The 13,795-nt window shown below is 53.9% G+C and overlaps 1 protein-coding gene across 1 annotated transcript; it reads left to right on the top strand.

Annotated features, from left to right (window-relative positions):
- The first annotated feature begins 3,691 nt into the window (after positions 1–3,691).
- Positions 3,692–11,031, top strand: Slc35e4 (solute carrier family 35 member E4). The gene is made up of 2 exons (XM_069994791.1): positions 3,692–4,906; positions 10,090–11,031. The coding sequence occupies exons 1-2, from the start codon at positions 4,288–4,290 to the stop codon at positions 10,521–10,523; spliced, it is 1,053 nt and encodes a 350-aa protein (XP_069850892.1). The 5' UTR covers positions 3,692–4,287; the 3' UTR covers positions 10,524–11,031.
- The last annotated feature ends 2,764 nt before the right edge of the window (positions 11,032–13,795 follow it).

Genomic DNA, 13,795 nt, shown 5'->3' with positions numbered 1-13,795 from the left:
TAGGGTATGGCCTGAGTTGGGCCTGATCATACCTTCCTATAGTCCTAGCTGCTCAGGAGCCGGCGGCTAGGCCAGTCTAGACAGAGAGGTTCACAAGATTCTATCTCCAAAACACCCAGCAAAAAGCAGGGCTGGTGGTAGGGCAGTAGAGTACCTGTCTAGCAAGCACGATGCCCTGAGTTCAAACTCCAGTATTGCCAAAACACCACCAACAAAAAGGAAGAGATGTGTCCAGGTTCATGCAGTGACAAGTGGCAGCCCTTCCACCATCTCTGCAATCCAGTTACTAGAGATGTGTTTTTCTTCATTTCCCAGCATCCCTCAGTGTCCTCCTTCCACCTCACTTGCCTCCCATAGTAACAGCTTGGCCCTTAAAGGCCAGAAGGAAGAGGAGCTCTGGGCCAGTATAGACCACTCTGGGCTTTCAAGTGGACCATTATAATGAGTGTGAAGAAGCCCTTTGCTGCCATAAACACCCTGTCTCCATGGAAACAGCCCTATATGGAAAGCTCGGCTGTTCTCCAGTTGAGGGAGGTTAAAAGCTGTGACTCCAAAGCCCCAGATGCTGTGGGAATCTCACTCCAGCTGCATAACCTTGGCCACCAGCCTTCCTTCTCTTGTGCCTAAGGCCTCTGTCATTCTCACCTGCCCTCGGAGAAAACTGAGGCCCTCCTGGGCATCTTGGCTGGCCCTTAGACTCCTTCTCCATCCCAGGAGGGCCCACCCAGGCCATACTTGGTTAATCTACTTTCCTCATAGTGTCCTGGCACCAGATGGAGGTGACTTGGTGGTGGTGTTGGGGTGGTGTAGACAGATTTCAACCTCCCAGAAACTCCTACCAGCTCAGCTTTGGAAACCTCCAGTTGCTTTTGTTTTGAGAAGTTATTCTTAATATTGTGTTTTCTATGAGAGTGAATTTACAAAAACTGGAAAAGAAGGGCTGGGAATGTGGCTTAGTGGTAGAGTGATTGCCTAGCATCCACGAAGCCCTGGGTTTGATTCCTCAGTACCACATACACAGAAAAGGCCGGAAGTGGTTCTGTGGCTCAAGTGGTAGAGTGCTAGCCTTGAACAAAGAAGCTCAGGTATAGTGCCCAGGCCCTGAGTTCAAGCCCCAGGACTGGCAAAAACAAACAAGCTTGAAGATGGACAAAATTATATATATATATATATATATATATATATATATATATATATATATCTCCTACAAGGAGCTCCAGATTCTTTGTTTTGTTTTGTTTTGTTTTTTGCCAGTCCTGGGGCCTGACCTCTGGGCCTGGGCACTGTCCCTCAGCTCTTCAGCTCAAGGCTAGCGCTCTACCACTTGAGCCACAGCACTACTTCTGGCTTTTTCTGCTTATGTGGTGCTGAGGAATCGAACCCAAGGCCTTATGCATGCAAGGCAAGCGCTCTACCACTAAGCCACATGCATGCATGAGGCCCTGGGATCAATTCCTCAGCACCACATAAGCAAAAAATAAAAAAAGCCAGACATGGCGCTATGGCTCAAGTGATAGAGCGCTAGCCTTGAGCTGAAGAGCTGAGGGACAGCGCCCAGAGTTCAGGCCCCAGGACCGGCCCCCCAAAAAACAAACAAACAAAAAAAAAGAAGTAGGCTGGAGCCAGGCACCAAAGGTTCATGCTTATAATCCTAGCTACTCAGGAGGTTGAGATCTGAGGGTCACAGTTCAAAGCCAGCCTTAGCAAGAAAGTGCATGAGACTCTTATCTACAATGACCCACCAAAAAGCCAGATGTGGAGCTGTGGCTCAATTGGTAGAATACCAGAGCAGCAAATTGTCAAAGACAATGTCCAGGCCCTGAGTTCAAGCCCTAGAACTGGGCACAAAATAAATAAATAAATAAATAAATCATACATCATACACACATACATACATATAGGAAGAAAAAGGAAGAAAATAAATGCCTCTATTCTACCTCCTTAGCTGGTTCAGGCTGTTTTCCTCCCACACCCTCTCCTAGAGAAACCCCATCTAAATGTCCCTGTATTTTTGGACCTCAGCCTGAAAATCCCTTAGTCTGTGCTCTGCTCCTCAACATCTAGCAATTTTTTTTTGTTGTTGTTGTTGTTGGTCATGGGGCTTGAACTCTGGGCCTGGGCACTGTCCCTGAACTCTTCAGCTCCAGGCTAGCACTCTACCATTTGAGCTACAGTATCTTTTCCAGTTTTTAAGCCCTAATGGAGTTAAGAGTCTCTCGGCCTTTCCTGCCTGGGGCTGGCTTTGAACGAGGATCCTCAGATCCTCAGCCTCCAGAGTAGCTAGGATTATCTGTTTGTGCCCCCGGCACCTGGCTGAGACGCTTATCTCCAATAAACCACTCAGAAGACTGTAAGTGGCCTGTGGCTCAAGTGGTAGTGTGCTATCCTTGAGCTGAAGACCTTAGGGACAGGGCCCAGAGTTATAGCCCCAGGACCAACCAAAAACAAAAGAAGAAGGGGGAGGGGAGGAGGGGGAGGAAGAGGAGGAGGGGGAGGAGGGGCAGGGGAGCAGGGGCTTTTAGTCTTCAGGAAGCATCAGAATCGCCAGAAGAAAACTAGATTCCTGGTGTTCCTGACAAGGAGAGGTCTGATTCTTTACTGAGCTTTGGAAAGCTATTTTTTTCTTTGTTTTTGTTTTTATTTTTCACCCATGTCTAATGACAGGAAAGGAGTTAATTGCAGCCATTTCCGAGTGTGACCACCAGAGGGCGAGCCGCACCAAGCTAAATGACAGGCAGGTGTCTGTCGTGAGGACTTTCCAGATAGGCAGGGGAAAGAGGACAGATTTCCTAGGGGAAGGAGGCTCGCAGCCAGCACTGGGCTCCAAGCTAAGCCTTGCTCGTTTTTTAACTGCACTCTAGAGCCACGCCTGCAATTTCTGTTGACTCAGACAGTATCTGTGGTTTGGATGGGAGAACCAAACTCCAGACAGGACAAGGTCTTAGTGGCAGCTGCCCTGCCTTCCATTCTAGGAGTCCACTATGAGTCAGCTCTCAGTGCCCAGAGGATGGGACACCGACTGATGGCCAGGATGGAGGTCAGCCTGGATGGTGGTCCCCTGCCCGCAGCTGTGGTCGGCCTTGGTGACTAGCTGAGTCACCAAGTTGGAAGCTTCCAACTCTGATCTGCAGAAGGAGGTGGAAAAACACTCAAGCGTCCAGCTGTGGCCCAGCTCTGCTGGATCTCAAGATCCCACGAGATGACTGTGGCCAGGGCCCTCAAGGATTTGTTTCTTGAAGATAGCTTGGGCAACCTGCGGCTTACCCCGGCACTGTGTTGATCTCTATGGGGGTGGGGGTGGGGTGGCGCCTGGGCGCTGAATAAAGAAGGCTCTTATCCTATTGGTGTGGACAAAACAGGCTGAGTACTCCAACTGGGGCGGACTCCACCCAGCAGAAGCGGTGACACCTTGGGAAGAAGGAGGAGGAGGAGCTGATGGGATCTGGGCGGGAGCATGGCGGAAAAGAGGCTGCCGGCCTGCAGGCAGCAAAAGACGTGCGAAAGCGCGGAGGGGCGTGGCCACTAAGGGGGCGTGGCCACGTGGGCTGGACCTATCGGGCGTGGCCGGGGCTCAGCCCAACTTTCCGGGTGGGGCGCGGGCGGAGGGGGCGGGGCCTGAGCGTGGGGCCACGCCCGCCGCGGACAAACGCTGCGGGAGCCTAAGCCTCCGGCCCGAGCAGCGCGAAGAGGGAGCCGGAGCTGGAGCTGGTGCCGGAGCCGGAGCGGGAGCCGGAGCGCAGGCCTTGCGGGAGCCAAGCCGACCTCGCCGCTTGGAGCGGCTGGAACGCGGGTCGGTGTCGGCCGCATCTCCTAGGCACTGTGGGAGGCAGCAATCAGCGGCCGCCGATCCCCGACCCCAGCCCCTCCCAGCTCCTGGGTACCCGGAGCCGTGGTCGCCCGGACCAAGGCCTGGTCACGGCCTGAGCACAACAGGAGGTCGAGGAGTCGGGATCTCCGCCCGATCGGCCTGGGGGCGGCGGGAGAAAGGACCGAGGATTCCATCCGAGAGCGCGGTGTGAGCACGGGCCGGGGAGCGGCGGGGAGACTTCGCTTAGCACCGGGCGGCGGCGCACCAACCAAAAAAAAAACCCGACCAGAAAACCCCAAACGGCTGTGCCCCGGCCCGAGCTGCGCTGTCAGCCCGACACCCCGACCTTGGCTGCCCCCCCACACCCCGACCTGCCTGAGAGGCGCCCGCGATCCGGCCGGGCCCCAAGCGGAGATCTGCCGGCCCTGCCTGCGCTGGGCCCTGAAGACCTGCCTCCTGCCCCAGCCCCACCGGTGCGCATGGGCCGCTGCCCACCCGAGTGCCATGAAGGCAGGATGACCTCAGCCGAAGCCGTGGAAGGGCCCGGAAGGGCCCGGGAGGCTGGCCCCCCCACGTGCTCCCCCGGCACCCCCCAGGTCCTCAGGCGGCCTGGCCGGGCCCGGGTGGCTGTGACAGCCATGGTGTGGGTGCTGGCAGGAGCCAGCATGTCAAGCCTGAACAAGTGGGTCTTCACGGTGCATGGGTTCGGGCGGCCCCTGCTCCTGTCTGCCCTGCACATGCTAGCGGCGGCGCTGGCCTGCCACTGGAGGGCACGGCGCCCCATGCCCCGGGGCGCCCACCGCCGAGTCCTGCTGCTCAGTCTCACCTTCGGCACCTCCATGGCCTGTGGCAATGTGGGCCTGAGCACCGTCCCCTTGGACTTGGCACAGCTGGCCACCACCATGACGCCCCTCTTCACGCTGGCCCTGTCGGCGCTGCTGCTGGGCCGAAGACACCACCCCCTTCAGTTCGCAGCCATGGGGCCGCTCTGCCTGGGAGCAGCCTGCAGCCTGGCCGGGGAGCTCCGGGCACCTCCCGCCGGCTGTGGCTTTTTGCTGGCAGCCACTTGCCTGCGAGGCCTCAAATCCGTCCAGCAGAGTGAGTACACGGGGAGTCGGGTGGGTGTGTGGTCAGGATGCTCCGAGGGGTGTGGCCGCAGGGAAGACTGGAACTAAGGCCCTGGGCGCTGTTCTGAGCTTCTTTGGCTTGAGGCTAGCACTCTACTACTTGAGCCATTGAGCCACAGTTCCATTACCACCAGCTTTTTGGTGGTTCATTGACGATCAGAGCCTTACAGACTTTCCTGCCTGAGCTGGCTTTGAACTGTGATCCTCAGAGTCCACCCTCCTAAGTAGCTAGGATTACTGGCATGAGCCAATGGCACCTGGCCATTCTCTCATTGTATAGAGAGGAAATTGAGGTTCAAAGAGGTCCTAAAATCTCTGTTTTGTTCCCTGTGAAGGTTTTTTCAAATCTTGCTGGGCCTGATAACAGCTGGTACTGTATTATTAATGGATTGATGGAGATACTTTCTTGTGAACAGCACAAGCCAGGTTTGAACCCAGGTGCTGGAGACACCCTAGTGTGTGTGGTTTTCAAGTGAAGCTTTGAACCCAGAGGGAGGATGAGGAGGGGAAAGAGGTCAAGCCACTGCTATGATTTGGAAGTGCTGGGCTGCAGTGTGACAGGCCTGGAGCTAGATGTTGATCTTTAGTTGTCATAGCAACCATATTCATCAGCACTTTACTGGTGATGTGATAAGACCCATAGAAGGTTTGGAGAGAGGGGTAGAGGGTTGAAAGTGGGTCTTGCTGTGTACTCAGGCTGGCCTCGAACTTGTGATTATCCTGCCAAAGCCTTGTCAAGAGGATTTTTGTTTTGTTTTGTTTTTTGATATACTGGGGTTTGAACTTGGGGCCTTGTTAGGCTAGTGTGCCCTGGTTTTTTTTGTGTGTGTGTGTGTGCCAGTCCTGGAGCTTGAACTTAGGATCTGGGCACTATCCCTGGGATTTTTTTGCTCAAGGCTCACATTCTACTATTTGGGCCACAGCTCTACTTCCAGCTTTTTAGTGGTTAACTGGAGGTAAGAATCTCATGAACTTTCCTGTCTGGGCTGGCTTCAGATCTCAGCCTCCTCAGTAACTAGGATTACAAGTATGAGCCACTGGTGTCTGACATCCAGCCCGTTTTTGTTTTTGTTTTTTTCCTGGTGGCCTGGTACCAAGAAGTTCATGACTGATTCAGGGTCACACACTCCTGAGGACTTCAGGACCCATCCAAGGCTTTAGGCCTAGACTCTATTTTTTTTTTGGGGGGGGGGGTCCGGTCATGGGGCCTGAACTCTGGGCCTGGGCACTGTCCCTCAGCTCTTCAGCTCAAGGTTAGCGCTCTACCACTTGAGCCACAGCGCCACTTCTGGCTTTTTTTTGCTTATGTGGTGCTGAGGAATCGAACCCAGGGCCTCATGAATGCAAGGCAAACGCTCTACCACTGAGCCACCTTCCCGGCCCCTAGGCCTAGACTCTATTATACCCATCTGCCTGAGGATAGTGGTGTTTCCTGCCTATGCTGTTGAGGACAACTGAGGCCCAGCTTGCATCTCAGCCTCAATCCAAGCGAGATCTGGGGAGGGCTCCGCCTTTGCCTTCATTCATCTTTGTGTTGAGCAGATCTAGGTTGTCTCTTTCCTCAGTTTCTCCACCTTTTTGGAGCATGAGGAGATTTGAGAGATTCTGGTGGCTCAGGCCTAAGGAGAAGAAAGGGATTTCCAGGTGTGCTGGGCTAGGGTTGAGGGCCGGGGAAGGTTGGTGTCTGAACTAGGCCCTGCCATAACATCTTTGGAGCTGAAGCCCAGAGGTCCTGTCCCCACTATTCTGGGCCCTGAGGCAGGATCAAGCCTAGTTCTATTTTAGCCTCCAGTTATATGAGCTCTGGGCATGCGTTGACTCTGGGAAATCTGACCCTATGGGGCCTCCTGGGCAAGGCCACCAAGCCCAGAAGGTCCCAGATTGCACCTGCTGAGACCACATATGCCTCGGGCAGGGCCCAGCCGCCCCCTCCACAGGAGGGGTTGTGGCCAGCCAGGTATTAGAGCATGCGGGCACCAGGTGGCATGTGCCTGGCATCCAGCCACATCCTGGCTTTTGCCAGTCCTCTCCTCCCCCCAGTTCCAGCATCCTCACTTCCTGGGTGGGTTGGGCGCTTACTCTGGGCTGTCCCAGGGCCAGTATCTCTCTGTGTCCCCAGCACCTGGCCTGGGGCCTGGCAGAGAGCAGTTGGTGGGTAATTCTGGCATCCTGATTGGTAAGCTGGTGGGGTTATCTGGCTCAGATGCTAAGGAGGTAGCAAAGGTAGCCAGAGGCCCTACTGACAGGAGATAGGAGCCCAGCCAAAATGAGGAAGGACGGGAGCTGGGAGCCCAGATGGGTTTTTTTTTAAATTTTTTATTGAGATTAAGCTGATGGATCCTTCTGTTGTATATTTTCCCATTTCTCTCTGACTCTGTACCCTCCTCCCCAGACTTTTTTTGGGGGGAGAGTCAGTCGTAGGGCTTGAACTCTGGGCGCTGTCCCTCAGCTCTTCAGCTCAAGGCTAGCGCTCTACCACTTGAGCCACAGCGCCACTTCCAGCTTTTTCTGCTTATGTGGTGCTGAGGAATCGAACCCAGGGCCTCATGCATGTGAGGCAAGCCCTCTACTACTGAGCCACCTTCCCAGCCTCCCAGATGGGTTTTTGAAAAAGGTTTATTTTTGCCAGGACTCAATTCAGACTAGAGTGTCAATGGCTGCTTCCAGCTCTGTTCCTGAGATCCGGCCCTTGGGAGGCTGGATCAGAGTCCAGGAGGAAGACAGCTCAGGCAGCTGTGTTGTAGGCTCAGGGGGGCAACATGGGGAGAGGGGTGATGGTGCCCTCCTGTCCACGGGGCGGGGGAGGGAGGGGTGCCTGACTGCTGTGGCTGTTTTCAGCCCTACCCATTGGTATCACAGGGCAGCCTAATGTGGTCTTCTGAGTTTTCAGGCTGACTGGGGGAAGCCCCACTCAGCAGGACAGAACTTCTAGAGCAAGGTGGGCACAGGGATGACCGAGGAGGCAGAGACACAGAGAGGGTGAGTGCATCACACAGCAAGTGGAGAGTTAACAAGGGGATAGGTATTAGCAGGTGAGAACGGGGTTTGGAGGAGCAGGTGTGTATGAGGCCAGTGCAGCTGCTGAAACAAAAAAGCCTGTGGGGGGGAGGGGAAGGTTAGTGTGGAGGGTTTGCAGCAGGGGCATTAAGAAGGCAGAATGGCAGACTGACTTTTTTGGGGGGTGACTCCCCTCTGGGCCCTGGGAGGGGATATGGAAGGTGGTGGTTGGGCGGGATGGGAGTCAGGTGGGAGAGGCAGGAAGGGAAGGCTAGAACCTGCAGGCCTCCATAGGTGAAGGTCATCTGATGACCTTGACCTTTTGTGATGAGATCTGAAGTGTGAGGCCTCAGGCAGCTTATTGGGGTGCTAAATTTGGAGGCCAAGAGAGCAGGAGGCCGGGCCGGTGCGTCAGCCCCGCTGTGGCTCTTTGGAAAGTCTGTGTCAGGAAAAGGCTCAGCCTGGCTCTGCTAGGCAGGGAGTGGTTGGGAAAGGGTTACTCATCCTCCTCGGCTCACACTCACAGAAAGCCCCAAACCAGTGGGCTGCAGTGGCTCACGCCTGGGAGCCTGCTATGAGGAGGCTGAGCTCTGAGGATGGAGGGTCAAAGCTAGCCTGGACAGAAAAACTCCTCAAGACTCTCCCATCAGCAAACACATGTACTTATTACCTGGGTTATGTAACTGCAACCCCTCGGTACATCACCTTTACAATTGTGTTTTTTTTTTGGGGGGGGGTCCAGTCGTGGGGCCTGAACTCTGGGCCTGGGCGCTGTCCCTCAGCTCTTCAGCTCAAGGCTAGCGCTCTACCACTTGAGACACAGCACCACTTCCAGCTTTTTTCTTATGTGGTGCTGAGGAATCGAACCCAGGGCCTCAGGCATGCAAGGCAAGCGCTCTACCACTGAGCCACCTTCCCAGCCCCAATCTTTACAATTTTAAAAAAAAGTCCCCTCCACAAATACCTGACTGGAAACTTAACTCAAGTGGTAGAGCACCCAGTCATAACTGCAAAAAGCTGAAGGGGAGTTTGAGGCTCTTAGTTCAAGTTCTGGCACTGGTGCACGTGTGCGTGCGAGCGCACGCACGCGCACACGCACACGCATACACACACACCCCTGGCAATCACTGCTCTTGTGCACAGGCTGTCATGTGCACACAGCTGGGCTGTGTCTGATTTGATGATGGTTCTGTTTCCTTGGTGGATTAGGCTGGGTAGAAGCAGGTGTGGCTCACGGGTGTGGCATGCAACTGCACCTGGGCAGGTGGCAGTATAACCGCCCCCCCCTTGCAACTCTTTCCCTTGAACAGGATTTCCTGTTCATTCTGGATTCATCTACATAAACCCAGAGTTGGTAGCAAAACCCGCTGCTTGCCTGGGCAAGGTGATCCACACCTGTAGTCCCAATGACCTGGGAGACAGAGATCAAGAGGGTCCAAGTCTGAGGCTAGCTCAGGCAAAAAGTTACTGAGACATTCCCCCCACCCCATCTCAACCAACAAGCTGGGTATGGTGATTCATGTCTGTAATCCCAGCTATACAGAAGGCGTAGGGAGGAGGATTGCTGTCTGAAGTTAACCTGGGCAAGACAGTAATAACAAAACAAACCACATGAAACTTTATCTGAAAGATAACTTAAAGCAAAAAGGGCTTAGAAGCATGGCTCATGTGATAGAATATCTAACTATGGTTAACATAAGGTCTGGAGTTCAAATCCCAGTAAAAACCAAACCCCTGCTGATCATCAGTGATAAACAGTGACAGCCCAAATCCAACAATGACTGTGTTTGTTCCCTTGTCATCCCATTGATCAGAAGTGAATGCCATGTAGACTCAAATCATTCTAAGACCCTTCTTGCCTCCTTCGTCATGTTTCCTTCTGCTTCTCCTTCCATTTTCTCCCCTTTTGCGTTCCTGTTGCCATGCAGCTAGTTCACAGCAGTGCTGGGACCCTCTGCTGACCTGTCCCTGCTAGGTGGCCAGAGCTCGTGCAGGAACGCGATGGCTCTAAGAAAGAGGAGGTCGGGGTAGTGGGTACAGAAGCTTCACAACTGGGTTGTGGTCTTAGGGACTGGTTGAGTGCAGTGGTGCATGCCTGTAATCCCAGCACTCGGGTGTGCGGTTGTTCTGTGCTGACGGCTGCTGTCCTGGCCGCAGGTGCCCTGCTACAGGAGGAGAGGATGGACGCGGTGACCCTGCTGTACGCCACCTCGCTGCCCAGTTTTTGCCTGCTGGCGGGCGCTGCCCTGGTGCTGGAGGCTGGCATGGCCCCGCTGCCGGCGCCCACTGACTCCCAGCTCTGGGCCTGCATCTTGTTCAGCTGCTTCCTGTCCGTGGTTTACAACCTGGCCAGCTTCTCTCTGTTGGCCCTCACCTCGGCCCTCACCGTCCACGTCCTGGGCAACCTCACCGTCGTGGGCAACCTCATCCTGTCCCGGGTTCTATTTGGCAGCCAACTCAGCGCCCTCAGCTATGTGGGCATTGTACTGACCCTTTCTGGAATGTTCCTTTATCACAACTGTGAGTTTGTGGCCTCTTGGGCTGCCCGCTGGAGGCTGTGGCACAGAGACCAGCCTGGCAAGGGTCTTTGAGACATTGGGGGGAGGAGTGGGGGGGTCATAAGCCAAACTTGGGCCAGGCCTAGCTTGAACCTAACCAAGGCCATGGAGAAGGTACAGAGCAGGTAGCTGCCATTTGGGGCTGAAGGAAGAGAGGCCCCTTCTAGAAGAGCCGCCTGGAGGTTCTGGGCCAGGCTCTGACAAGGAGAGCCATGCGCCATCTCTGTCTCACCCTGTCTAGACGCCACCAACACTGGATGGCTAGGCCACACCTGGCCTGGGCACTGGGCTGCGTCTGTACCTCATCAGGATTACTAGCCACTATGCTGAGAAACCCTCACGTGTCTGGACAATGACAGTGACTTCTGGTATTGCACAATCCCTCCCCAGGGGAGGCAGCAAGGGGGTCCCAGGGAAAGGGCATCCTCACTGCCCAGCTCCCCCAAGGCCTTCAGGGTGGTCTGGGTCAACTCCAGGCAGCAGCTGCTACTGCATTCTTGGACCATCCAATTTTAAGTCTTCCATCCTCAAATAAACTATTTTTGCTTGAACATCCATGTCATTCCTTGGGGGGTGGAGCCAGGGTCTCTAGGGAGAATGGCGGGTCACCATGCAGGAATTAGGACATGCTCCAGAGCCAACCCGGGCTATAGAGGGAGATGGACTCAAAGCCAGGTACAACTGCCTTACACCTGTAATCTTAGCTACTCGGGAAGCAGACACTGAGGGAGTCACAGTTCCAGGCCTGTCCAGGCATCAAAGTCAACAAGACTTTACTCAAATAAAGGCTGGTGGGATGGTGCATGCCTGACATCCCAGAAGCAAAGGGAAACAAATAGGAGGATCACTGTACAGGCTACATCAGTTAAATCCTATCTCAAGAAATAACCATGGGGGGCTGGGAAGGTGGCTCAGTGGTAGAGCGCTTGCCTTGCATGCCTGAGGCCCTGGGTTCGATTCCCCAGCACCACATAAGCAAAAAGAAAAAAGCTGGAAGTGGGGCTGTGGCTCAAGTGGTAGAGCGCCAGCCTTGAGCTGAAGAGCTGAGGGACAGTGCCCAGGCCCAGAGTTCAGGCCCCAGGACTGGACCCCCCCCAAAAAAAAAAAAAAAAAAAGAAATAACCAATACACAGAGTGTTTGCCTAGCGTGCATGAAGCCCTGGGTTCCATTCCTCAGTATCACATCAACAGAAAAAGCCGGAAGTGGTGCTGTGGCTCAAGTGGTAGAGTGCTAGCCTTGAGCAAAAGAAGCTCAGGGACAGTGCCCAGGCCCTGAGGTCAAGCCCCAGAACTGGCAATAAATAAAATAACCAATATAGCCAGGCACTGGTGACTCATGCCTGTAATTCTTTTTTTGGTCGGTCATGGGCTTGAACTCTGGGCTTGGGCACTGTCCCTCAGCTCAAGGGGAGCGCTCTACTGCTTGAGCCACAGCGCCACTTCCGGTTTTTCTGAGTGGTTTATTGGAGATAAGAGTTTCACGAGTTTTCCTGCCTGGGCTGGCTTTGAACCACGATCCTCAGATCTCAGCCTCCTAAGTAGCTAGGATTACAGGTGTGAGCCACCGGTGCTGGCTCATGTCTGATATTCTATCAACTTAGAAGGCTAAGATCTGAGGACCATAGTTCAAAGCTAACCCAGGCAGGAAAGTCGGTGACATTCTTATCTCCAATAAACTACTCAAAAAAAGGGAGAAGTAGTACTGTGGCTCAACTGGTAGAGCACTAGCCTTGAACAACAAAGAGGCTCAGGTAGAGCACCTAGGGCCAGAGTGCAAGCCCCAGGATTAGCAAAAATAAATAACCAACACAAAAAGGGGCTGGCAGAGTTGTGGTAGAATGTCTGTCTAGCAAGCACAAGGAACTGAATTCAAAAAGCTTCCTACTCCAGGATCTGGTCCTGTGGCCTAGCGAGGCCCCTGTCTCCTTTGCTTTTCTTCCCTTGGGGCTCTGCACTCCAGCCCCACTGAGCTAAGTGCTAGACACTGTCACCAGAGCCTTTGCACAAGCCATTCCTCAAGGTCTTGGCTCTTCCTGCATTCCTTCCTTCTAATTACATCCTGGCCAGAGAGAGAAAACTTGGGCATATACTTTCTTTGTGTGTGTTTGGGGCTAGAACTCAGGGCCTAGGCACTGTCCCCACTTTGAGCCACAATGCCCCTTCTGGCTTTTTAATGGTTAATTGGAGATAATTCTCTCAGGGGCTTTTCTGCTCTGTTTGACTTGGAACCGTGATCCTCAGCTCTCAGCCTCCTGAGTAGCTAGGCTTACAGGCATGAGCCATTGGCATCTGGCAGCCCACAAACTTTTTGTGTGAGTTCTGGGACTAGGATTTAGGGCGTGAGCACTGTCCTTGAGCCTTCTTTTGCTCCATGATAGTGCTCTACCTTTTTTTTTTCTTTGTCAGTCCTGGAACTTGAACTCAGGGCCTGGGCACTGTCCCTGAGCTTCTCTATGCTCAAGGCTAGCATTCTACTACTTGAGGCACAGTACCACTTCTGGCTTTTTCTATTTGTGTGGTACTGAGTAATCAAACCCAGAGCTTCATGCATGGTAGGCAAGCATTCTACCACTAAGCTACATACCACTAAGCCCATAGTGCTCTACCTCTTGAGCCACAGCTTCTGGCTTTTTGCTGGTTAATTGAAGATAAGAGTCTCATGGGCTTTTCTGCTTGGCCTGGCTTCAAATCTTGGATCATCAGATCTGAAACTCCTGAGTAATTAGGATTATAGGCATGAGCCACTTACACCCAGGCCTGCACCCGCTTTGATGGCTGGTCTCTTCAGTCTTCCCTGAGTGTTATTCTCTATTCCCAGGCCTGTCACTTCCTCCAGAGACCCTCCGTTAAAGAGTGCTAAGGGCCCATTTTGGAGTGTGGAGACCTGGGACCTAATCGTGTTCTGCCTACCTCACTACCCCAGGTGAACCTGGGATAGATTATCTCCCTAAGTCTTTTTTCCATATCTGAAAAATGGGGCTGAGGAAGTCCCTGCCTGGGGAGCCCAGGCCAGAAAGCAGGGAACAGCAGTACACACTGGCTCTGTCCATCTCTCGGGCTCTTTGTGAGGGATGGATAGGAGTGGGGAGCTAGGGACCCAATCACAGACCCTTCATGTAACCAGCATTCCATAAAGGACCTTTGTGCCAGCCAGTGGGGTGGGGGGGTACGGGCTGCATGAAGGGTCAGCCCAAGGCTGAGCAGGGGAAGAGAGTAGGTGGTGAGAGCCCAGAAATACAGGCACGGGGTTTCTTGGTCCCAGCCTCCACCCAAGCTGGTCTTACAGGAAGGGAAACAGGCCTGGT

Source organism: Dipodomys merriami, unplaced genomic scaffold (assembly GCF_024711535.1).
Source record: "Dipodomys merriami isolate MVZ:Mamm:240054 unplaced genomic scaffold, mDipMer1.0.p SCAF_45, whole genome shotgun sequence".
NCBI classification, from domain to species: Eukaryota; Metazoa; Chordata; class Mammalia; order Rodentia; family Heteromyidae; genus Dipodomys; species Dipodomys merriami.
Note: the sequence above shows the minus strand (reverse complement) of the source record. Positions and strands in the feature narration are given on the sequence as shown.